This window comes from Echiichthys vipera (assembly GCF_963691815.1).
Source record: "Echiichthys vipera genome assembly, chromosome: 5".
NCBI classification, from domain to species: Eukaryota; Metazoa; Chordata; class Actinopteri; order Perciformes; family Trachinidae; genus Echiichthys; species Echiichthys vipera.
In genome coordinates this window covers 27,483,590-27,509,715 of record NC_139830.1, presented here as the reverse complement: position 1 = coordinate 27,509,715, position 26,126 = coordinate 27,483,590, and the positions used below count along the sequence as shown (strand labels likewise).

Here is a 26,126-nt window from a genome sequence, read left to right as displayed (position 1 = left end):
ACAAATGTATATGGCATCTGGACACAGATCAAATAAATCAAGCAACAGGGAGAGGCGAACAGAGATCTACAGCCTGGAACATCTTTGATACTTATTGAAGAAGAAATCCCTGAATCAACCCCCCCGGCTAATAAGAGCTGGTCCCTGGTAAGGATCTTTTATCAAACCAAAAGAGACGTTCTGGCCAGCACACAGGCTTACACACGCACACGCACACACACACACACACACACACACACACACACACACACACACACACACACACACACACACACACACACACACACACACACACACACACACACACACACACACACACACACACACACACACAGAATAGTCAAGGGCAGCTCTGCCTGTGACATTTCAGCTCAGAAAAAACAAACCTCCGTATATGTTATACTGAAATTAAATACAGCAAAGATGACTGCAAGATCTGGGTCTAGCTGTTTGTTTTTCAAGAGAGGGCTAGTCTATAGAGCTTGAAATGCTGATTATCATATTCCAAAGACTGTGTTGGAGGAATTGGTAATCTAAAAATATGTGTACATTTTCGAAAGAAAAGGGATTACAATTGCTCAGCTAAGATAAAACTACTAACAACGTCTAAATCTATAGTTTTCAAAATCCTCTTGCTTTCCCCTCTCTGGCCTGAGCCAAAAGGAACGTTTCCTCTCTCTGAAATGACCAGTGATTGGCCAAACTTGCCCGTCCCAGGCTATATTTTCTAAAACAGAGCGAAGAGGAGGTGCAGAAGTCTAGTTTTCTCTCAAATCACTTGAAATACAAGATATTGAAAGACTATTATGCTTATTTTTGCACAACAACACCAAAAATAAACTGCCTAACCCAGGCTTAATTTGTGATACTGCTTAGATCCGAGGTATGATCTTTGCAAACCAAATACTTGCACAGTAACGTACGAACGGACATAATTTTGGCAACGCAAAGCATGTTTAATTTACACAAGCCTATGATATATAATGATCATACTGCACACTGTTAACACACAGACTCACTCAAATACACAGAATAGGCAACTGCCAACAGTTCCTCCTCCTACATATTCTCATGAAGTCAGTATATCTGGAGGCTGCTGCCTCGAGAGCTCCTGCTCACATAATACAGTGACACAAAAAACACCTGCTGACACACCAACACACACACACGCACACACACACGCACACACACACACACACACGCACACACACATACACACACACACACACACACACACACACACACACACACACACACACACACACACACAAAAACACACACAAACACACTCACAGTCCAGTTGACACTCTACTGCAGTCACAAGGCAACACTTGGCCTGTTCAGCAGTGTTCATGAAGGCACTAGAATATTGAGGTGATGTGAAATGTCTGAACTGATGGTGTTCTCGCCATCATTATCACAAGAACTGAGTAAATGACAAAAGCAGAGCTAGTTTGATTCGAGGAGGGTCAACATAGAAAAATAGCCTAAAAGCGTAAAATGAAAAGCAAACACCAGGATCACACCGCCAACCTTCTTTTTAGAGCAACCTGCTCTACCTCCTTAGTCAGAGTCACCCGATTCTGGAATGTACTGTGGCGATGGACCCGGCATGCCATAGGGGTCCCCTCTCAAAACAGCATACAGTGTGTACATAACGCACTACGAATAAATATGTCCCATAGATCTCAAGAGCTGGCACTCAAGACTTCACTTTCTTGAGTCCTCAGCAGTAAACCTGCCAATAAGAAGTCGATCATATATTGTCGAGAAAAATGAAGGACAGTCAGACAGACGGACAAAATGGCAAGAGACTCCTTCCATTTTAGCACTTAATGCATGGATATTTTCTATTTCTTTTAGTACATAGCTCATACGGGTCTGTCACCATCAGAAGAAAGGATAAGATGAAGAAGGAAAAATAAGCACAGTTAAGGAGTTTTGTATTTGCCTCAGCGGCAGCCAGACATGCTTGGAATCACCTCAGAGGTGCAATGTTCAAACAGCAAGAGAATAGCACATCATACATGTTGCTGTATTCTGGTTTGTAAACTCTACCACCTGGACCTTTGTTTGTCTCACCTGGTTGTTGAGGAAGGACTCGGCCTGTTTGACATCTCGCAAAAACAGATGAAAAATGTGAGCCTGGACCAGAACTTCTCTCCTGCTCTCCCACATCTCCAGCAGTTTGTTCCAGCCGACATCAAGCTTCTGGAGCCACTGCTGCAGGGCGGCCTGAGGGAGAGGAGCCTCCTCGGACTCAAGCAGCTCGTTCATGGCCTGCAGGCGCTCGTAGTCCTCTTCATACCTGAATGGAAAACGACAGCGACCAGTTCAAGTATTCTCAAAATACCTGATGTGTCTAAAAGCCATTTACAAAGATATGTTAAAATGATAAATAAACAAGAATAAGCTTCCTATTGTCCTCAGCAACCCACCGTCCGATCTCCTCCTTTAGGGCAGCATGTTTGTTGATGAGTCTCTCTGCCTCTTCTAGGTCATTGGGCAGCTGGTCTGAGGCCGCTGACGTCTGCGTCTGGACCAACCAGGTGAGGAACGAGTCCAGGTCCTGACAGTCGGGGAGAGGAACAGTTCTATTGTGTCTCCAGTGCAAAAGTCTGTGCAGACTGGCACATCTGTTAAAAGACTTTTACACATTTACCATATATAGGGTTTTGTGCGTGTGAAAATTAATTCCTTGTTGCTTGGTGAAATTAAAGGCAGGTCATGGGGGTTGCTACTGCTTAGCTTGTAGCAGATGCAGGTTTCTTGTCATAAAATTGATTTCCTAAAACAACCAATTTCTCCACCACATTCGTCTCAGTCTGTTGTTGTGAGACTGGAAACCCAGCCTCTTCTGGGAAGTTGTACCTTACTCAACCTCTGAAGTTGCCCTCTAGTCAAATTTTTTTTTCCTTCTTGTTTCTACAGTTGGATGGTAATTGTAAAAACCTTTGATTTTAAGGGGTGGGCCTACAAGCATTATCCTTGACATCACAAATAGTTTGAAAGTTAATCCTGGTTCAATATAGGTAATGCCAAGTGTGATGTAGAAATTTGAAGCTGCAAGGGGACATACACTGAGAATGGGCCTACAGTGGAGTAGGAGACATCTTAGAAATTTAGAAAACTTATTTTTAAGGATTTAAATGCAGAAATTGTTCTTTTGACACAGGCTTTATTATCAGTTTTTTTTACATAGTCTATCTGTATATGTCTTAACGAGAAGGGGATCTTTAAAGAGGCAGATGATGTTTCTATTGCTCTATAGCACAAACTTACCAGAGCATTTTGTGTCTGCATGGGTTGCTGATCAACACCAGTGATGAAATTATTACTGAAGTGCTGACATTTTAATGTTCGTTTTTTTGCTCATTGTTTATTCATAAATAAATAATAAATAAATAAGTCATAGAGTGTGTTCTTTACCTAGTATGTAAAGTGTCCTGAGATAACTTTTGATTATGATTTGGCACTATAAAATGAATTGAATTGAATTGAATTTAGCGCCTAATTTGTTATGTCAGTTACATGCCAGTATTACTGGGGTGGAGTAAGAGTAGAGTCAGTCTCTCTTTTGAATGATCAGATGTCTTCCTTATGTATGAACTATCCCTGTGTACCTGAATGAAGCTCTGCAGCCTGCTAGCCACCATCAGTGAGTCCTCACAGCCCTGCAGGGTGCGCTTCAGCTCCTCCCACTCCACACTGATGCCATCAAACGGCACGAGAACCTCCATGGCCCGACCTGGGTGGGAGGTTGCCATATGCTCTGCCTCTTCCTACATCACCAAACAGAGACGGCATTATGGTCATTGTAGCCTTTTATTCTTCATTATTCAAACCTGCGTATAAAATCATCTTAACCTCCTTGTGGTCCCTCACACTTGGAATAAATGCTCAATATGTTACTATCTATTACCACTGCTGATGTATTCCAAATTCCCTGTAACACTAACAGTGGTTTGTTTGTAATAAATAGAAAAACGTAAATAGATAAATGGAAAAATGAACACTTAACAGACATCATGGCTAACAACACTTGGCTAAAAAGGGAAGTGTTTTTTAATGTAATTTAATTCAACAGATTTGTATTCATATCAAAATACCAAGGTGAAACCTTAAATAATGTCTTTCTTTAACATTTAAATATTTTCCCATAATTCCCTACCTGTAGGTGCAGCAGTTTGGGCTCCAGGACAGAAAGGGCTCCCTCCATGGTGGAGAGGCGTCTCTGCAGAGCCAGGACTCCTCCCAGGTCACTGCCCACGTACTGAGTGGCGTCGATGGCTTTTCTCTTGTCCTGGATCTGGGACTTGATCTCGGCACACTCCAGCAGGTAGTTCTGCAGACGTAACATCGAGTCCAGCTGATCTTTCTTCTGCTCAACCAGCTCCACAATGCTGTTCCACCTGGTACAACATGACAGACAGGAGTAAATATGTAGATAGTTAACGTTTTACACCTATAGTATTTAATTCCCTCCTAATCCAAAAGATACAAGCAGAAGATGTAGTTTTAAAAAAAGTATGCATCAACTCAAAAAATATCTCAGCTCATGGGATTCAAACCATAAGTCATACCTCTTTAACTCTTTTGGGGCAGCAGTTACTCAGTCCACGGGGACTTGGCTTGGGACCTGAAGGGTTGCCCTCTCAAATACCCGTACGGACCAATAATGGAGCGTGGGATGGTGGTTAGAGAAATGCCATTTTACCTCCTCGGCACTGCTGAGGTGCCCTTGAGCAAGGCACTGAACCCAAAAAAAAAACCGGGTCCCTCTCGCTCTGAAATCTCTCCATAGATGCATGTATATAGATCCAGTTTGTGCATGTGTGTATTTTGGGCCTCTGTTTAACATGAAAACATAAAGTGAAAAGTGAATTTCCCCTTGCAGGACTAATAAAGGCATGCTTTCTTTCTGTCTTAAAGGCTAGATCTGGTGCTGATACGAAATCACTTGTTAGAGAGATGTTTCCGTTAACAGAGATGTAAAAGCTAAATGTTTTTCATGTTCATGACACGTTAATCTTTAAAAGCCAAGCTGAATTATTATGAAAAGACATGTAACCCCATTTTAATGATGACCTGATATGACCTGATATTATTCATTGAGACAGTTGATCCGGTTTGCTCTGTGCTCTGCTTTGGTTTCAGCCCAGGCCTTGTCTGCTCACCATATCGTCATACAATATGTTCTCCTGATTCTGCTCCAGACTGGCAGCTCTCAGTACACACCCATTCAGCCATGAAAAATACACACATGCACTGAAGCACACACACAGATTCTTGTGACTGTAATGAGGTAATGGCAGAGTCGCTGAGAGGCAGACAGGAAAACAGCTCGGTGACACTGACCTCAGAGCTGCAAAAGAAGTCTTATGTGTGTATGGGTAATATGTGTGTGATGGGGCTCGGTACTTCATAGAAATGAAACATAGCATGTGTCTGTATCTTTAAAGTAATGTAATGGATACGCTTATCCAAACTCAGTTTACACAAAAAAAGATATGTTTTTTTTATGTATTTATATGAAATGAAGGATAATCATGAATATCTGCTAATATAAATGTGAAAAATAAATGATTTTAGCTCAAAATTCAAATAATAAAATAAAATTATAATACTGTAATAATACTGTGGTAAGACGTGTAATATTAGTAAAACTGTTGTATTCATGGCTCAAACCTGGCCGTGACAAAGTGTAGGTATTTGATGAGTTGGGGAGTTGTCTGTGTGAGCCATGTGGAGACAATCTCAGCCCACTTGTATCATCATTTTGAGTACAGCCCCTTTAAGGTGCTAAAACTGAAACAGAATGTGAATAACTAACTACCAGAGAAGGCGGTGAGATTTGTGTTTGTTTTCATTTTTGCTCTCGGCTGGCTTCATCTTGACTGAGGCAGGCAGCACAGATGGTCGCCCTGAGACAAACACTTTGTGCCAAGGTCACAAGACTCATAGACACCCGGGCGTCATGGGCTCTGCTGCCAGACGTAACGGTGGTCAGCGAATACGACTGAGACAGATAAGACGGCCAATCCCATCACAGGGTCGACCTGGCCGGACGTTAAGCATAAATAACCTTGTTAGCCAAACAGAGAAAGAGAGAGACACTTGGAAGAGATAGGCCTAATGCTATTTTACATTTATATCTCAGCCACTGAACTCATACTCTACAAAGATGAGAAAGCAAGGAGGAGTTCAGCCTCTTACTAAGTCGGCGACTGACAGGACACAAGGCCCTCGTCAAAAAACAATTACAAAAAAACACTTTGCCAACAAAAAGAATTTCAAAAGTATGAATTCCCCTGAATAATTAGACAACCCCCTCAAAATTTGATGTCTCTCTTTTCTCTCTGCATGTCAGTCTTCCTCCCTCTCCTCCCACCTACTCCTCCCCCCTAAGAGTGGCTGCTCTCCACATACAGTACAGTTTATGAACATTATAAAATCAATTTCTGGATACCAGTTTAAAAGACATTTATTTACTGAAACATATCCGTCATATCCTCCCTACTTGTTAGAGCTTTTAGTTATGTAAATATTATTATATTATTATATATATAACTATTTGGAGACATATAAATTATATAGGTAAATAGTTTGAGAGCATTTTATTTTGTTTCATTTTATGGTTGATATAGGACTGCAGCTGTTTCTCGACCTGATTTATATTCAGTTTGGAAAGTATTCAGCTCCATGGTAGAGTTCTGTTAGACTGCCCCTTATATGCAGGTGTGTATGTCCCATTGTGTGCGTCAAACGGCAGAGCGAACAGATTTTTGACCCCAGTGAAAATGCTTCTTTTGAAAGGTTTTACGCCTTGAATATGATTTAAAACTGGACTTTTTTCATTAACAAGGATATGTTTTGAATTTTGGAAGCAATCACATCTGCTTTATTTCAAAAAATAAATAATATTTTGTAATTTCGGAATTTAAAAACAACACAGCTGTTAGAATTATTTGGATCACATGAGTCAGAAGCAACTTACACAGCCACCACATGAATCTACACTTCTTACACTTCTCTTTAATTGTTTCAGTGCTTTGCTTAACCAACACTTTGGTAGCAGAAATCACTAGATACTAGCTCATAACTGAAATATAGATTCCTGTTAGTGCTAGTTCTAAGAAGTACCACTTTAACATCTGTGTAAGTGAGAGTACAAAGACACAGCCAGTGTATTAGTATTAGTGTTTTATTGCATATTATGTTACTGTCTGTAGAGGGTTAGTAGTTGTAGTTTATTACTGAAGAACAGTGCTTTGTTGACATTGTTATTGCTAATAGTAGTAGGTGTAATATAATTAGTTAATAATACAATCACTAATCAAAACAATAATCATCAGTTTAAAGTTGTACTCCATAAGAATTGAGATATGTTGTTTCTAGCATCCCCTTTTGCGGTAAAATGTAATTGCAGACTCGCAGTCACTATGTGTGTTGGCTAGTTATTCATTTATTTTTTTCTCTTTTGTAAACTTTATTGAAACACATTTACCTCTCTTCTTCCAGTCTGTCCCCTATATGTTACCTTCTTAAATCCATGCACACAAACATATTACACTTCTGCCCTTACTATAAGCCTGACTCAGAAGTTGAGTCTCCCGATTTCCGATTACAAGTGAAAGCAGCATAACTGTTAATGACAATCTGGGCCGACAGACCAACCGCTGTCAGCAGCGTCACTAACATGGAGGCTTATTTACATCTAGGGAGGGAATGTCGTCACAGACACTCAGACTGGAATACTCAGCAAAAAAGGCAACAAGTGCTTTCATTAGTGGGTCATGTGATCAGTCACCATTGTTTTAACTCACTCTTTGATAGATACCTAACTTAAAAGACAATTAAATAGATGTAAATCTTACGGAGTACAACTTAAACTTTAATTCAAATTGATTACTGCACTGTAACTGTACTGAAACTTAATTTCATTTAGCTACTTTACTAAATTGTATCTTGCTCTGCATTATGTTCTAATGTATGTCTGTGCCGAAGCATTTTGAAATTCCTCTTTGTTTGAAAGGTTCTGTACAAATAAACGTACCTCACCTAGTAGGATTTGTAGCACCAGTGTTAACACTACAACTGTAAAACCAGGCAGTAGAACTGCTGGCTGAGCATTAGCGTGTTCTGTAAAGTTGTTATAATTGTTAATGTCAGTACAAGTGGTAAATGTGATAGTGGCAGTTGTTGTTGGGAGGTCAGTTTGGTTACAGTACCTGGAGTTGAGGTGGTCCTGACAACCTCTGACCTCTGTAGAGGAAGGGTGACCTCCATCCAGGAGCTGCTGAACTATCTGGTTAACATCCAGGATTCTTCCCATTAGGCTGTTCATCTCCTGATCCAGGCTCTCAAACCTACAACAAATAGCATTGTGGGATACGATGGGACAAAGTCAGGGGGTTAAGAGTAGGGGCGAGCGCATACAGCATTATCTGTGTCTGTATGCATGAGAGAGAGAGAGAGAGAGAGAGAGAGAGAGAGAGAGAGAGAGAGAGAGAGAGAAAGAAAGAACAGCTGACGGTTTAAAAAAAAAAAAAAACCTCTGACGACAGGCAGGGAGAGGTCTACCGCATGTGACAAGCGCTGTGATAAGCACATCACAGAAGGCAGACACTGTCCGCTAATGAGGATTTTCATTCAATCCGAGCATGGATATTGATGCGTATTACTCGTATATTACTCGTATTCAGCAAAAGTGCGTTATCCGTACCAGATACTCATTTCAGCCGAGTATCTGGCTCATCACTAGTTCTGAGGTTCTTCTACGGGCCAAAACATTTGAGCTCTTTGATTTAAAGAAAAGAAACACAGCTGAGCACCCCCTCCTCTCCTCTCCCCTTTCCTCACCTGTGTGCCACCATCTCCACATCCTCCAGTCTCTCTGGGATCTCCATCTTGTCCAACCACTGCTCCTTCTCATCAATCCACAGCTCGCAGGCATTGACCTCGCTGAACATGCGGTAGACAGCAAGGGCATCGTGAAGCCACTGCTGTCTGAGCACCGCCACCTCGGCCACCTCGGTATACAGCTGCTCCACCTCTCCCATACGCACCTGCACCTCCTGCAGCGAGGAGAAGGGAGAAGACAGGAGAGGAAAAGCAAGGTCATACAGAGGTAAAAGAAAAGATGCAGAAGGACAAACAAAATACTTTATACCAAAAAAGTTCAACATCCTTTCCCTTCTCACCTCCTGTTCACGGTACTGCAGAGGCAGCGCCACCATGTGTTTACGCAGTGCCACTACATGCATACGATGTTTGTCAATGGCCTCGCTGACCCCTCTGTGTTTCTTTAGAAGGGACTGGGTGGAGTACTCATCATGTCCAAAGTCTTCGCTAGAGACCAGCCGGTAAGCGTCCTGCAGCCATGCCACCAGGTCGTCCGTCTCCGTTGAGAACTGAAAAAAGTTAAGCGCCTCCTGCAGGTGGCCAAGACGCTGCGCAGCCTGGTCCTCCAGCCTCTTCCACTCCCCCTTCACTTCCATGATGCGCTCCTGGATCCCTGCAGTGCCAAAGCTCTTCTCACTCAGGATCTGCTTTCCTCTCTTCATGGTGTTCTAGAAGAACAGGATAGGATGGAGGAACAACAGGTTCACTCCAAATAATTTCACACTGTATGCAAAAAACTGGAACACTAGCCACATTAAGCTGACAGTGGGACAATATTTTTTTAATTGGACAAACTGATTTCTTTAGAAGAGGACAAAGTTGTGACTTGTGTGATCTCCTGCAGTAGGTCAATCCAGAGTGACGGCGCCCCGATAGCAAAGGCCCAGTATACCCCTGGTTTTAAGTCTCAATATAGAATAAAACAAAGCACCAACAACGTAGTTAGTGAACCCGGAGTTTATTAAAAGAGTGTTTTGGAAGACTTACCTAATGACCCAGGTACCAGCTCCTCTCATAGTAAAGTCCATTCAAGTCGCCTATATATGCTTCATTTTGTGTGTAGAGACTCTTATCATGCTGCTGCAGAGGTTCGGTGTTATTTTGAGCTAATCAGTGTTAGCTGCGTCCGGTTGTTAGTGACTCTACCGGATTTCTACGTTAATTGTTCATACGCGAAAAAAACTGTCTCGATGGCTTATTTGATGTATGTAAGTGCCAAAAAAGACCATGAGATGATTTTGCACCGGAATTACACTTTAACTTTCATGGTGTGTTTCACAAAGAAAAAATCATGAAAACCAATACCAATTAAATCACCTATGGACCCAAGCAACACATTTTAATAATGAAATGATAATGTTTTAAACTGTTACAGAGTCAGACTATACACGTGAAAACATACTGAAAAGGTATAAGGATATAAAAACTGTATTTGTATTATTCAAAATAATTTTTGTCGTTTTTATCTGAAAGTGAGCTCAAAAGTAATTTACAATTGCATAAATTAACACATGAAGTTCAGAACAGAAGCTCCAGGTACCTTAGGTATTTAAGGTGCTTATTCTCACACACAGGGACAAAAACACAAGCACACACACACCTGCAGCAGCGAGCGGTGAGCCAACAGTTCTCCAGCCAGAGTCTTGTGTTTTTGTAGTAGCTTCAGCACACTGCTCAGGTCCTTCCCATAACCCTGAGCTCCCAGGATGGAGCTCTTCTCCCTGATCCAGGCCTCTGACTCCTCCAGCTCCTAACAGCAGAACAAACAAGACAAACACGATTTACATTTTAACATTTCAACAAAGAAAATATGTAAAAACATTACCTATAGGCTTTACAACCTTAACCTTATTCTAAAACAGAAAAATAAAAAAAAATAAAAGCAAGGCAAAGAGAGGACAAAAAGAATGGAGCGGGAAGTGGGGAAAGAAAGAACCTCATCAAAGATGAAAGATCAGAAATAGGCAGAAGGAGAATTAGCCAGATAACTCAGTAATGTGATATAATGAGTAACTTGACAGTGTGAACCATTGACTCTTTGGACAAAGAAATACGCTATTCTCATTATACACTCGTTACTGTCATAGTTCGTTCTAAAAGTTTATTCACTAACATTATTAACTCGTTTATCACCTCTGTGTTATCAAAGTGACAGACAGCTTCTTCGGGAGACAGACACAAACCAAGTCTGACACATGAATATGAACTGGTGAACTACACAAAATGTTGCATATAACAAAGCACAAAAACAGTTATGTGATAAATGAAAAAAACACCTTAGTGTTCAAAGGATTAGAAGGTGAGTGCATAAAAAGGACATCTTGATTTAGAGAGCAACTAATTGGATTATATTTTTTTTCTTCTCTCCTAGAGAAAGAGCTGTGTTATTCCTAAATACTGTAGTATAGATATGCACACTAAGCATTTTCATCAGGTGTGGAGCAACTGCACGACAAAACATTTTGTGCTCATACAGAGCAGCAAAGAACAGAGCGTTATTAATATAACAGTATTTTGCTGTGTGATATGTTACTTCTTTAGTAGACATTTCTGTTACATCCCTCTTTTATTCGCTATCTCACTCACCTGTTCGAAAATGTGATAATCCTAGACCTGAAAATGTTGTTGCAAAGCCTTAACCAGAGATAGAGATTGAAGAGTTTAATTAATGCACATTTGAATATATGGTGCCTGTTGTGCTTATGTGATAGATTGATCTAAATCTAACAACCTCTAGTCTGTATATCTTTACAGCAGCTGCATGTTTGGGATGATAAAGATTCAATTATCTTGAAATATAAAAACTTTCACCTTTAATTGTCTCTAGTTGTTCAAGATGGCCAGATTAGGAGACAAAGTGAAATGTCACCTGTCATTATGACCTGCACTTAGTTTCAAAATGCATTCAAAAAATGTTGGCAATGGTAATTTTATTTATATAGCACATTTAATAGTAATAGTAGTCCAAGTGCTTTACACTGGAAAAACAAAAATCTGTGGCCATACTATTTCTCTCTCTCTCTCTCCCACACACACACACACACACACACACACACACACACACACACACACACACACACACTGTAATTAACCAGCCTGAGAGAATAAGAACGTTTTGAGTTTGCTTTTGAAGTTCAACCGGCATATGAATGGTAGGATATTTTATGTTTCTTTATGAAAAAAAGTCGGAGCTGAGCATGTGCAGACTGAAGAGCAATGGCCCAAGAACTGACCCTTGTGGAAACCCAGGTTTAAAGGTTTAAAACTGCGTGTTGAATGTGTTTCAATAAAGTTTACAAAAGAGCAAAAAATAAATTAAATTAAAAAATGTTACAAAAATCGACCGTGAACGAGATGGAGGCTCTGAAAGAACAGGTTACATCTTACTGCCAAAGAGGCCGCTAGTAAAAAGGCATCTCAAATCGTACGGATAATGATTTTGGCAGTTTTTCAAGCCTTTTTATTACAGAGGACAGATATGAAATGGGGTGAGAGAGAGGGGGAGACATGCAGTAAAGAGCCACAGGTCGGAGCTGAACCCGCGGCTGCTGCATCGAGGACCTTCAGCCTCTTTACATGGGGCGACTGCTCTAACCACCGAGCCACCAGGCGCCCTGGATTGTTATTTTTAATACGGGAATAAAGGCACGAATATCTAGACAGTCTCTCCTGGAAGGCATTCATTGACTTGCACACGGTTGTACTCACAAAAAAATACAAAAATAGTTCTTTAAAGAATAAAAATGGTGAGTTCAAACCCCGTTTACTTTCTCACCTTCACAAAGTACAACACATCCCCCCAAATTCCAACACCGAATAAGTGCCTTTCGCCTGACCCATCCTACCTGAAAGAAGGCCCACAGTTGTCTCGACTCCTCAAGCTCATCACGCCTTTTAACTGCCAGTTGTTTCAGCTCCTCCAGACAGGAAGACACATGGTTGACACGGTTACAGATCACCTGTGGGTCACACGGTTGGTAACCTGGAAAACAACAAAATGAGGTTAATGAGAATTCAAAAAACACACAATACAAACAGCACTTCAATCATTACTGTATGGTACTCAAAGCTGGACTACCTAAAAAAACATTGCACAGTTGATCATCATTGCAGATCTCCTATCCCATATCTAGTTCGGAAAATCTCTTTTCCAGTTGTCTCAAGGTCAAATACATTTTCACTTGACCAAATGAAATCAATACTGGATCATTGCTTCCTCCTTGTTTCATTTATTCAGTCTTCAACAGATAACAAGCACAGAGAATGTGCGCGTACCCTCTATAGTGGTGAATTTGAGCGCGGCGGTGTTAAGTGTCTCGACCCTCTCAGCCTGCACTGCAATGTCTGCTTCGTGCAGGTTGTGTTTCTGCAGCAGGTCGTCCACCTCCAGAAGATGCTTCCCAAAGTCCTTCGATAGAAGCTGGACCTGAGAGAGAGTAGGAGATGACAGGGAACTTTTTTTTTTCTTCTACTCCCTTAATTATGCTCTCTTCCCTCTTACTGTATTTCCTCTGTCTTCATTTCCTTTGATTAATCAAAAACATGCAAACATTCTTTTACTCTGTCTCTTTCTTCTTTGACATTTTTCACTCTTTACCCTCTTTTACCTTGCCCAACATTTTCTTTCTCTGTCGTTATTTATCTACTAAACATAGTGGAATGTCTTCCACAGCCTCGGATACCTGCGTGTCCTCCATCCAGTCGATCATGTAGACCATGTCCTGAAAAGTCTTCTGCAGGGCCAGGTTCTTCTCCAGCCGGGTCTTCCTCCCAGCCACCAGCTCCTTCAGCAGACTCCACTGGCCCAGGATGTTCTCCTTTCGTGCCAAGATACGTCGGATGTCGTAGTATCCTTCTGCCTCCATCTCTGCAGCAAGTTCCACCACCACGCCAATTCGCTCTTCATACGAGGCGATGTCTGCCTCGATGGCCTCGTGTTTCTTCATTGCCGCCTCGACTGCTGGAAGGTCATAGCCAAAATTGTCCTGCAAGTGAAGAAGAAAATATCAAAAGAAAAGGGTGTAAGAGGGAGGAAAAGGAGAGACGAATGAAAAGAGAGTGAAAGAAGACTAATCTAAAGAAGACAAACCTCAACATGTTGATTTTACAACCTGTCAATTCGTCTGAATGGAACGATATTCTCTATTGGCCTAGTTTGAGATTTAGATGGATATATTGCATGTACAGCTTTGATTATTATCCTGCATGTTTTATTTATTTATTCTCAGTGTTTCAAAGTTAAAGTGCTGGCTAAAAGATGGATCCTACTTCAAACCAGAAGAAAAGATCCAAGGCACTCTGAGGAGTATAATAAGAAGCCTTTAATATTTCCTGACTGACATTTACAGTACATGTAAACACCAAATCACCGTCAGGGTGTTAAGGTAAAATCCAGACACTGCAAAATGAAGCTCAAACATCCAAGTGAAGGGACAATAACTAACACACATTTTTGGTAGCGGGGACTTAAAAGTCCAGTCGATGCAGATGGACATAGTTTCACTCATAAATTGATATCTTACTTATCATTATGTCATTAAGAATGCAATATCTGCAAAAAATAATTTGCATACATTATTAAATATGATTTCTAATGTAAAGGGAACTACACAGTTAAAAGGTGTACCCTCCCTTATTTGCAATTCAGTCTTCAGTGGAAGAAGAATGTTTATCTCACAACTGCATAAGACCCCTACCTGCGATACAAGTCTCTGGTTCTCATTGAGCCAGGCTTGTCTCATGGTGGTTTTGTGGTCAAAGCACTGAGCGAGCAGCTCCAGCTTCTCCTGACGAATCAGCTCCTTGCGCAGAGCCACGCCTCTCTCATGTTCCGCCTTTTCCAGCCTCTCCCAGGCCTGGACAGTGACAAAAAGAACTGTTTAATGCATTTTCTAAATAAAAGTAATGGGAAATATAATTGGTTGAACAGGCCAATGAAAGGTGATAACTTTGGAAAGGGGTGCAGGTTTTCTCTCAGCTGTTAAAGAGTGATGACGACATTTTACCAATAATTCAATTCACCAATAACTCGCTCGTAACAGTTAGTTGAATAAAAGGTAAAATACTGTGTATAAAAGAAAAATAACACAGCTAGTGGATGTATGACCTTGTTGATGTCTGAGATGAGCTTCCCGTCATGAGGCACATAGGGTTTCTGGTTGTTGGCTCTGAGCTTGCTTTGGATGGTGAACAGAAGGACCTCGAGATTCCCCTTCTCCTGAAACCTGAGCAAGAAACAGAAAACTTGAGTTAGTGATCATGTTTCACAATGTGCCATCTTCCCTTTCAAAAGTCCTTTGGTGTAGGACGGACTAAGGGTACATGCAACTTTGGAAAAGTTGGTCAGGGTTTCAGTGTTTTGCTCAAGAGCACTTTACAGCATGAATGCTTGCTGACAAGGAGGTCTGAGGACTAAAGGGCGATTTCTCTGCTCACTCTGCTACCCTGCTGACCAGTGTCATGGCCATTCATCACTGGGGGGGAGTCTACTGTAAAATCACCTGGGTGTTTAGTACTGCTTTGAATCAATATAGAGACGTATTTTGAACAAATGCACAGCCAATTGATAAAAAAGAATGGTCTTTTATGTAAACGACATTCAGAGGCAATATTACAGAAACTTCCTATCTTATCTTAAGTGAAGATAGAAAGAGTCTAAGATATGATTTTATCAAACCAAAACACATCGTTCAGGTCTGCCATAAACCTCCATGAATAACTTGCTGTACGTTTTATTTAAGTTCTTCATGTTTCAGCTTCAGTGACACATTTCTCTATGTTGAATGAAACAACATAACATAAGGGCTGCAAATGATGATTGTTTTCATTATAGATTCATAAGTTTCATTCTTTTTTCCGTTGATTGATTAGAAAAGCAGCAAATCACACATTTGAGAAGATAATAATGATCAATCCATCCATGTTGTGGTTGATAATTGTTCTATGTATTGATTTATTGAGTCATTGAATTAGATTGTAGCTACAATCAGAGCTTCTTGAACCACAATCACTCAGAGTAGGACACGTCGTATTTACAAGCAGTGTGTCAATGACTATGTTAATAACTACATACAGTATGAGTAGGCATACTTATGCTTGTGTATGCTATGCAATACAAATTGTGCACAAACAATTTGCATTAATCTATCAAGATGCACTTTTAAAAATCCACAACATACTTAATGGGCTTCTCTATGGTGCAGTAGGTTGTGAAAGCCTGTAGCTGCTGCTGAACTCCGGTCAGCGAGTTGGCAAACTTCTGGTTGCTGATAACTGCGATGGTCTTTTCTATCCAGTCCAGCAGGTCTGACGCCAGAGCATCATAGCGGCTGACGATCTTCTCTGCCTCAATACAATTGTCAAGTACCTGAGTCAGACAGACGGAAGAGGATTCGGAGAAAAAGAACGGTATACAGAGATAAGAAAAAAGCAGAAACATGAGAGAGAGATGTACATTTTTAGAATTATTATGTTTTTACATTTCCCTATTTCTTGAGCCCCCGCACTTACACTAACACTGCAGCCGTTCAACTTTCATTGAACGTCTATGTGTGCATCTGCACGTGTGCATTTGTTACCTTGCCGACCCTCTTGCCCTCAACAATAAGAGCCTTCATCTTGGAGAAGTAGTGGTAGTAGGAGACCACATAGGTGATGATGGATTTTTCATCTGGGTTCTCTGTGTTCACATCTGCCCCGGAAGGAAGTGGTGGAGAAGGAGAGAAGAGGAGTTAACATCTGATTGACTTTAGGTGGAGACACTTGGTAACTATTTATCTCAGTGAGTAAAAAATAACTTCTTAGGTACTATTATGGATTTTTTTGTATGAAATATATTCTCACCCTCAGGGTCCAGGAGTTTGGTGAGGCCCAGGTTCTGCTCAGCGATGTTGAAGGCTTGCTGGAGGTTGTGGGTTGCATTGGACCGCGTCAGCTTGTGGAACTCTATTAGGTCAGGTCTGGAGGGCACACGATGATGAAACAGAAGATGTCATCAGACAAACCAGTTGCAAGAATTTCTACTCTATCTTTATCTGTTTATCTACAGTAAATACGTGTCTATGTATTTTGTTTTGTTTATATTTTTACATCTGAATATTTTATTGACTGGAAAACTGTCATCATGTAAAACCTGCAACTTACCAATTTTAAACACGTAAGCTTGCTAGTACAAACAATTCTATCTACCTGTGTCTGTGTATGAGGGCGTTGAAGGCGAGGCCGTCCCTCCAGCAGGTGGTGAAGTTCTGGATGTTGACCTCAGGGTACCTGGAGCACAGATACTTTTTTTCTTACATCTTTAAATGTAAGCCAAGAAGCACCAACGTACCAACACTACATACCCACTTGGCCCATGAAATAAATGGTCATGAAATTCACAGATGCAGCTTACAGTTTCCTGTATTTTTATTTTACTGCTCACCCTGCAGTCTTCATCTGGCACCAGAGTAGCAGGGCATCCTTGGCAGAGCGTGTTTCTCTGTTGTCCTCGGTCTCTATTTTGATCACCTGGATCTGAACAAGAACACAGCAAAGCAACAGTTTAGCATGTGTGGGAGAGACATTGTGTCAAAGACCCCTACACCTTTTGTCTCACAAACCAGATATAAAGTAAGCTTACTTATTAGCACCCTGTAGTTGTGCTCAAGTCATTTCATTCATATTTATTATATGGTTATAAATATGCATCTTAAAAGATCATGAGCAGTGATTAGATCCGGGATTAAAGTAAAGTAAAGCAACCATGTTTAAGATTTATTTAACCGTGACAAGGTTTGTCACGACTTCAGTCGTGCCCACAAAGGCTCTGATTGGCTCAGCGGGTTCTCAACAGCCTGATCACCAGAACCACTTGTAAAAAAAAATTAGACCAGGGTGGAACCGGCCAAGGGCAAAGGTCAGCGCCACAATGCCCTGACGGTAGTCCTGAAAGCTGAAAGGTACACACACGGTGAGAGAGAATTAACAGTAAAAACAGATAAGAGCAACAAGAGCTGAGAATCTCAGTGCAACAAAGTGCAGAGCCATTATAACGCCTGATGATAGGTGACAGTGACAGCCATTCAACCAATAACATCACAGTGACATGATACAAGGTAATTGGGGACGTGACACCCTGGAATCAGCTGCTACCCATGTTGTTAGACACACACACACACACACACACACACACACACACACACACACACACACACACACACACACACACACACACACACACACACACACATACACACACACACACACACACACACACACACACACACACACACACACACACACACACACACACACACACACACACACACACACACAAACACACTCATCCAACACATTCCCAATGGATTCATGTCAAACATGAGGTAAACACAGAAAATAAATGTGCAGTGTTGTTTATCACAGACAAGTTGTTCTAAGCTGAAAATATTAGTAGAATTTACACTTCATCATGATTCATATTGTTAGTCCATTATAAGGTAAAGTGTTTCTGGAACTAAACTGTTCTTTCTTTGCTGGAAAACCAACTAAAAAGGGTAAGAAAAGACAACTTTACAACAATTTGCCAGATAAACCCACAAGCGAATTTATAAAATAATTATAAAGATTTCACCGATAATTAATATACAATCTAAAAGGACACATATCTTGCTCAACTTAATTTTCATACTTGTATTTTGTGTTTCTACTAGCAGATGTTTACATGCTTTAAAAACACATTATTTTTCTCATACTGCCATGGCTGTATTCAACTCACGCTCTCTCTCTAAGCTCTGTTGTAGCGTCCCCCTCTGAAAGCCCAGTCTGTTCTGATTGGTCAGTGTTTCTGGGTCTCTGCATCTGTGCTCTACTCTCGCTGTCTGTACCGTCCTTTGCAGGAATGACTTTAAAAGAGTAAAGTGGAACTTTCTGCTGTGAAAAATCATCAATAAAGGCTTCTAACTACTCAACCGGACATGTTCCAGCAGTAATGTGATCCGAAACAACATCTGCAACCAAGATCTAACAACAGCTTTACCTGACGTTAGCATGTAAGTACATGAACCAGTGTATGTAAAGTAAACACAGCATGTCTGGGGCAGGTGACCATATAAAGAAATCCGGCACAGAATGACATCACCTCGAGACTCAAGCAGAGACTAGAAAAAAACAGTCCACGCTTTTCTCACACACTTACTGTTATATATGTTTACTTCATTATTTGAAGCTTTGGCCACATTACATATGAACATCTGACATTGTTACATTATAAACATGACAGAAAATAATTAAAAGCATAATAGGTCCCCTTCAACACTAGACAAAATTACATTATCATGTGCAGTCAGTCAAAATCTGAATAAATATATCTGGTCAAACTTACAGTGAACCAACCATATACAGTACAACACATAACTGAAATCACTGCAAATAATAACAGTCTGTTATTATTTGTTAATGATTCTGTAAATACATTAGGATTACCTCTTACTTTGCCTTTCAATCCTCTCCCTTCTCTCCTCTCTCTCTCACTTTTTTTCTGTCTCACTCACTCTTTCCGCCTGTGTGCAGTTACTGCAGTGGTTTGGCCCTACCTGCTGACTGGACAAAGCAAACTCTCACTTTCACCACAGAGGAAGGGGGGAAAGGGGAAAAGAGGCAGAGACGAGGAGAGACGGTACAAGAGGGAAAAATAACTGGAAGCCTCTTGGACAACATAAATCTCAGCGGACCCTGGACAATTCTCCATCCTACTCAAAGGGACATTGTTCTTAGCACTTAAATGTTCTGTTAAATAAAGGTATTGACCTTATAAACACACCTTCAGATTTAGGATCAAGCCTCAGGACCTAAGTATTATAGTTATGGCCAATTTTGTAATGGCAAAAATCCCAGACCTGGATCACTAGAAAACTAGAAAATCAAGTGTTTCTTGGCCTAAAGCTGATCAGTCTACAAAAAGTACTGTGTATTTTAAATTGTAATGTGTTCTATAAGCAGCCAGGTCTCACATAATGTAAACTAATAACACAAATGCAGCATATTATCTTAAATCGAAATAAAATGTGATGATTTGTTCTTTACTGTGAAAAAGATTCAGATTCATGCCATTGTTACACTATCTTCACATTAGTTGCATGTACAAAAATATAAGAGCCAACACATGGGATGGGCATCTGCTCATTGTCTTCTGCACACATGTGCCATATGATGGCTCCCACAAACAGTGGCACAGACACACATACACACACACAAACACACACACACACACACACACATATAACATGCGTGATGCACACACAACGGCAGCCCACATAGGCAGCTTCGATAATAGCAAAGCGGAGAGGTTCAATTAATTCCCTGTGAGAACAGCGGTTAGCAAAGACCGCTGACAGCTGCAATAGAGTTGCAATTATAGATGTTACTGTAGCTGTGCAATGTTTGTACACTTCATTTGTCGTTGAAGAAATGATACAACTCCTAAGGACTCAAGCCAAGTTCATGCTTGCTAACGTTACCTGCTGAAGCAAGAGACACATTTTGCTTTAGTATACAGTAGGTGATCTCTCAACAACCACTAAGCTAATGCAAATATTGCATAATAACATCAACAATATGCAAATGAGTGTATAATGTAATGTGTGACTAAGCCCTCTAAAAACACTGCATACTGTACCATAGACATGTAGAGATATATAATAAAGATGGACTTTCCGGGTCTGAAATGAAGCCAATGCCAAAGTGTATTAAACCTGCATTCTTTCTAGTTTCCAATAGGGGGTGACTCCACTGGTTGCAAAAACAAGGCTGTTTGTATAGAAGTTAATGAGAAAATGAGCCTACTTCTCACTTGATTTGTTACCTAAATAAAAACTTTTTCCTAATCAATTTATGATCTCAATCCCACGTTTCAAGTCTTCTTCATTACGGCATGATGTTTATTTAGTAATTTATGGTCCCATTTAAAGTAAAAAAGAAGATAAAGCAGGGAATGCTTTAGGGTGTGGCTACCTTGTTATTGACATATTAACATGAATTTGTTTTTGGGTGTTGTCTGAGTTAAATTCTTGAAAGCTTTGACCCTCTCTCACAGTGTGTTTTCACTTCATCTGAGTTCATTGCAACATTGTGGTCACCTGAAAATGTCTTGATAAGCCTGTGTTGCACCTTGCTCACAAAGCTAACGTTAGCGAGCTAGTGCTAGGGTTAGCTGGTAACTTAAGGGAAACTGGACATTTTCAACTGGCTCTGTGTCACTGCAGCGAACGGCACCAGGGACTGGGAATTGGTACCATTGCTAGTTTGAAACATCACCAAAATAAATCTGGTTAATAAATCTAATTTGGAATTTCTTTGTGCGCTTAGTATTTATCATTATATAATACATTCCTTTATTGGCTTTTTTAATTTTTTGAATTTTTCTATATGGTCCCATGATATTGTGTCTATTTTGATTTAATTTCTGTTTCATCTCCTTAGCTTAAAAGGCTCTTTGCCAGGTTGTCATTAGAAACCAAATTTACTTCACAAGTTCTCAGCATGTCTGTTTCAATAATGGCGAATAAAGGTGCCACTAAAGGTGTGTGAAATGGCTGACACGATAATAAACAGAATGGATGGCAGTAGCCTAAATGAGACAAAGTGTGATATACTGTATGGAAACGGAAGAACCAGATTTTTGTTTTAACCTTATTTCAACCTTTGTTCATAATTACTCTCTCTCTTTCACACACACATACACACAAACACATAAACACATACTCGCTGCTGAACAGCAGTCTTCTGCAGTGCTCTTCTGATTCAGCGCATGCAAAAGGCCATCGACTGGTTGTTCTTGGGACAAGGAGAGTAGGACGACAGCCAAGCTTACAGCTAATGGTGGCAGAGTAAGTAGTCAGCTAACACCAGTGCAGCCCAAACAGAACATTACAAAACAGATGCTCAAAACACAACAAAAAACAAACAGGCATTACTGAAATAACTATCAAGTAGGCTGGGATTGCCTCCAAACAGCTCTTACAGACCATTCCCCAATACATGTACGAACATGCACGTGCAGCCAGACCAGCTATCAAAACAAACAGAGGGAGTGACCTCATTCTCTGCTCAGGATGCAATTACTCCACTATATCTTTACTCAAAAAGTATTTGCGCATATATAGTAATGCTCTGGATGTTGAGTATACCTACACCTACTACAGCTATTAAAAAAGTTGGGGATCGTATTTCTAAACTGTGTTTATAATTAATACTAATTACTATACAATGTCATTCAGATTAAACACTGAAACTTGACTTTAACTTACTTTGATAGCATTTTTTTGGGAAATTTAGATCGCAAAGACAAAACTGGAATCATCACCTATGTCAAACAGTCAAGCTGCCCTTTACATCCAAACTGTATAACATAATTTATGAATTGGAGAGTGTGAAGGAATTTAATAAAGGTATTAAATGTCACACACATCTACAACCCGGAAGCAGAGAAGATCCAAACAATCAGCACAGTTTCAAGATTCGTGTCAGCAATTCACTATCTGACCAAATGTCTCCCCTTCTGTTCCTCATGGCGTTGAAAAATTTACAGAAACATTATGATCTCACAGTGAAGATGACCTTTGACTGTTTGGGTACAAAATGTCATCACACACATTTTTTATTATTAGACATTTGTGTGAAATGTTGCTGTAATGAGCATAGACATTCTTGGGCCAAAAATGTGTTATGTGAGATATCCTGTTCCTGTGAATGGGACAGATGTGAGGTCACAGTGACCTTGACCTTTGACCTCCAAAATCTAATCAGTTCAGTTTGTTTGTGCCAAATTTCAAGAAATTCCCTCCAGGGGTTCGTGAGATATCACTTTCACAAGAATGGAACAAACGGACGGACAGACAACCTAAAATGTAATGCCTTCAGACAGAACAGGCATAACAACAAATACGTTATGCAAGGTGTGATTTTATGGTTACCAAAAACCCAACAACTCTGACATGCACACTTGCATGTCAATAATGTCAATCATGAATTATTAGGCTTCAACAGTGAAGATCATACAGCCTTCATTTCAACATTTGCACTGAAATTATTAGTCCAGTTGTACTGCAAACACAGCATTCATCCTCTTTGACTCACTAGCCTGGATTGCAGAGAGTCACGCAACATAGACCTTAGTCTGCTAGCAGTGCTGTTAAATGTGCTTTGTAGAAGGTAGCCAGGCCTAGCCTGACAATACTGAGTCCCAGGAGACAGCGACTAGGTGGCTTTGCATAGTGAATGTTACAGAGGGGTCTGAATAATGCTAAACAAGCATTTTGTGCCAAAGCAATGCTGTAGCACTGAAGCGTAATAACGACGAGCCGTGGGCTTCTGCTGTACTTACATGGTAGGAACTGATCCTGTATCACTGCTCCTAAGGCCTGGAAACCTGAGTTTGTGTGTGTGACTACATAGATAGACTGATATACTGGTGGCGTGTGCATGTAAGAGAGTGAATGCAGTGTGGGTATGTGTCTGTGTGTGTGCGTCCTTGTTGAAGAGCAGACTGGAAGGCGACTGCTACCTCTAGGCCTCGAGTCCTGAGTGACATTCAGGCTTTATCCACCAAACGCTGCTGTCGCTGTCGCACACTGATGATGCGGCAGTTGTTACAGCCTCTCCCAAACAGAACGAAGCCACTGCTGATTACAGCATCCTTGTGCTTCAGTAAGTAGGATGTGAACACGTGCCATCTCTGTGCACTTATGAAGAAGCTCAGATTTAAGCCTCGGTATCCCACGGGAAGAATCAAATGCTTGAAAGTCAATCCATAATTTTCCTTTTGTCTTGTGTAGCCAACTTACATCAGCTAGAAACACCCATGCGATACTGCACCAGACCTCTATCAGGCTTAAAGTAATAATCCATAAGATTTTTATGAAATCAAACCCTGTTTTTGATACTATCTATGGTCGACATTTTTTCAGCAATAGCCATTTAACGTATTTCTATATATTGTTTTTCTTTTGTTAGAGGGAGAGTCCGCCATTCCAGCACTGCATCAAATTGCCCTCACAGGCACAAGGGACTCACAGGAACAGTATAGCATGTAATCCAGTTTTCAATCTCCTAGAGCAGAATCAGAGCTGTACTAACTCACTGAACATTTCTTCCTGCACTGCTTCACATTAAAAGTGTTCAACTGGCAAAACAGGGACTGACTGTGATTGTGAAGCAGTCACAAGAAACTCAATGTATTGGATTAAATGCAATAAAAAAAATCTAAAAAATGCATCGACAAAACTAAACAGGACATGGTCAGTTTCAGCATTTAGTATTAAGTATTAAGTATTAAGTATTCATTCTAAATACTGCAGAGAGTAATGCAACAACAATGACCAATCACAGTGAGCTGTTAGATAAAGATCTCCAGACAACAGGCCGCACACCTCTGACTCCACAGCAAGGGAACCAACTTGACTGTGTCCTGCTGTTGTGTGGAAAACCTGCACCGTGCACAGTATGAAACCAGATCGCGGGTGCAATTACGATTACGTGAGTTTGTTTGGTTGCACTGTATAGAGATACACCAGCTGCTCTTCTGTTGTCTTCATGACAAAGTAGCTTCTCAAGGAGTGTTTGCTATACTATTAAACCGCTCTTGCTGTTACCATGGTAACCACAGGTGTAGTCAAATCAACCATTCAATAGAAAACTGATACCAAAAGTCATGTATAACACTACAGAAATCAGAGAAAACCAAAATAATGTTTTTCTCAATCCCAAAGAAATAAATCTTAAACTCCGAGAGACATCTCCCGAACCTAACCACTACATCTCTGAGATGTGATTAAATGTCATACAATAATCTTAACGATATCTCGGTGTTTTATATGTGTTTGTGTTTACCTGAAAGCGTAGGATGATGGTCCACATAAGGCCCAGGGTGAGACGGTGGTTTCCATCAACAATGTCATGGGAACCAACATTTTCCAGGTGAACCCTCTGTTCTTTAAGGAACTGAAGGGCTTTGTCAACGTTCTCCAGGCAGTGGATCCGCATACGACCCCGTGTAGGCCTCGGCTGGAGGAAATCAGCAAGATTATAAACGTTTCATAGCTTTTGCCAAAAAACATGCAGCCATTTGTTTGGAGTTGCTGAAAATGAACAACAAGCTATCCAGTGAGGCAGCCCATTTTATAATAATGTATTGATGTTCAGAAAGGCTGCATAAAGCACTTTTAACACTTCACTTCCTAAGCTGGATCTATTAAGAAACTACAAAATTGAAAAGCAAATTACAATTTGCAATGACATGCTGGACAGGCCAAGTGTTGCCTTGTGACTGCAGTAGAGTGTGAACTAGAATGTGTGTGTGTGTGTGTGTGTGTGTGTGTGTGTGTGTGTGTGTGTGTGTGTGTGTGTGTGTGTGTGTGTGTGTGTGTGTGTGTGTGTGTGTGCTCCCACCAGCAGCTCTCCACTGAGGACCTCCAGCAGTCTGGTGAGCATGTATCCATCCCTCAGGTCGTTGTAGAGGTCAGCTATGCGACAGGACACTCTGGCCAGATGAGAGTTAACCCACTTGGTAAAAGTCTTCTTCTGCACTGCATCTCGTTCATCTGAGGGAAATAAAAGAATCTGCGTTACATCGAAGGGAAGGGGAAAGTGAAGAGTAATTGCTTTCTCATGAATGTAATAGTAGGGTAATATCAAGTCATATACAAACAGCAAAGTATAAACACAATGCCCTTGATTGTTGGTGTATATTAATGTGTTTGTAGTGTGTGTTTGTATGAATATGATTAAGCATGTGGGTGACCTCTGACCTGCCAGGGCCTTGATGCGGGAGCACTCGAACAGCTTGGAGCTTGTACACTCCGTCTCCCAGAACCCTGAGCTGCTTGGTCGGTTGTTGTTGTTGAGCTGGCGCTGGGCTTCCGCGTTGTCCAGGTCTGGAGAGGCATTAGCCATCGCGCCCGACGCCCTGCAGCACACACAGAAACAGAGGTACAGTTGTATGTGTGTGTAGAAACATTTAACAACATGGACACTTGAGTTAGACCAATATAACAGTCGATAACAATATAACAGTTTTGTTAAAAATCTGATGAAAATATCAGTTTGTCCCTGTAAAGTAAAGGATCTCATGAACTATGTCAGGTAATGAATGTAGTTTAATTGTTGTAGATTTTAATAATCTACTTGTATAATAATTACTTGATAATGAAAAAAGCCATCCTCAATGGACAGTTTTGACTCCGACCTGC

The 26,126-nt window shown here is 40.7% G+C and overlaps 1 protein-coding gene across 1 annotated transcript in view; it reads right to left on the bottom strand.

Moving 5' to 3' along the window:
• The window catches only part of sptbn4b (spectrin, beta, non-erythrocytic 4b), a gene marked incomplete at its 5' end in the record, with an annotated part of 78,102 nt that extends 52,272 nt beyond the window's left edge, over nucleotides 1–25,830 (bottom strand). The window contains 21 exons of the mRNA XM_083914248.1: nucleotides 2,083–2,308; nucleotides 2,439–2,569; nucleotides 3,624–3,782; nucleotides 4,172–4,412; nucleotides 8,232–8,369; nucleotides 8,863–9,077; nucleotides 9,204–9,572; nucleotides 10,505–10,654; nucleotides 12,750–12,886; nucleotides 13,180–13,330; nucleotides 13,587–13,889; nucleotides 14,601–14,759; nucleotides 15,011–15,128; nucleotides 16,083–16,270; nucleotides 16,482–16,594; nucleotides 16,747–16,862; nucleotides 17,092–17,172; nucleotides 17,327–17,418; nucleotides 24,769–24,942; nucleotides 25,327–25,478; nucleotides 25,686–25,830. Of these exons, the coding sequence (XP_083770374.1) occupies nucleotides 2,083–2,308; nucleotides 2,439–2,569; nucleotides 3,624–3,782; nucleotides 4,172–4,412; nucleotides 8,232–8,369; nucleotides 8,863–9,077; nucleotides 9,204–9,572; nucleotides 10,505–10,654; nucleotides 12,750–12,886; nucleotides 13,180–13,330; nucleotides 13,587–13,889; nucleotides 14,601–14,759; nucleotides 15,011–15,128; nucleotides 16,083–16,270; nucleotides 16,482–16,594; nucleotides 16,747–16,862; nucleotides 17,092–17,172; nucleotides 17,327–17,418; nucleotides 24,769–24,942; nucleotides 25,327–25,478; nucleotides 25,686–25,830 (3,558 nt within the window). The remainder of the gene's footprint in view (nucleotides 1–2,082; nucleotides 2,309–2,438; nucleotides 2,570–3,623; nucleotides 3,783–4,171; nucleotides 4,413–8,231; nucleotides 8,370–8,862; nucleotides 9,078–9,203; nucleotides 9,573–10,504; nucleotides 10,655–12,749; nucleotides 12,887–13,179; nucleotides 13,331–13,586; nucleotides 13,890–14,600; nucleotides 14,760–15,010; nucleotides 15,129–16,082; nucleotides 16,271–16,481; nucleotides 16,595–16,746; nucleotides 16,863–17,091; nucleotides 17,173–17,326; nucleotides 17,419–24,768; nucleotides 24,943–25,326; nucleotides 25,479–25,685) is intronic.
• Between the last annotated feature and the right edge of the window lie 296 nt (nucleotides 25,831–26,126).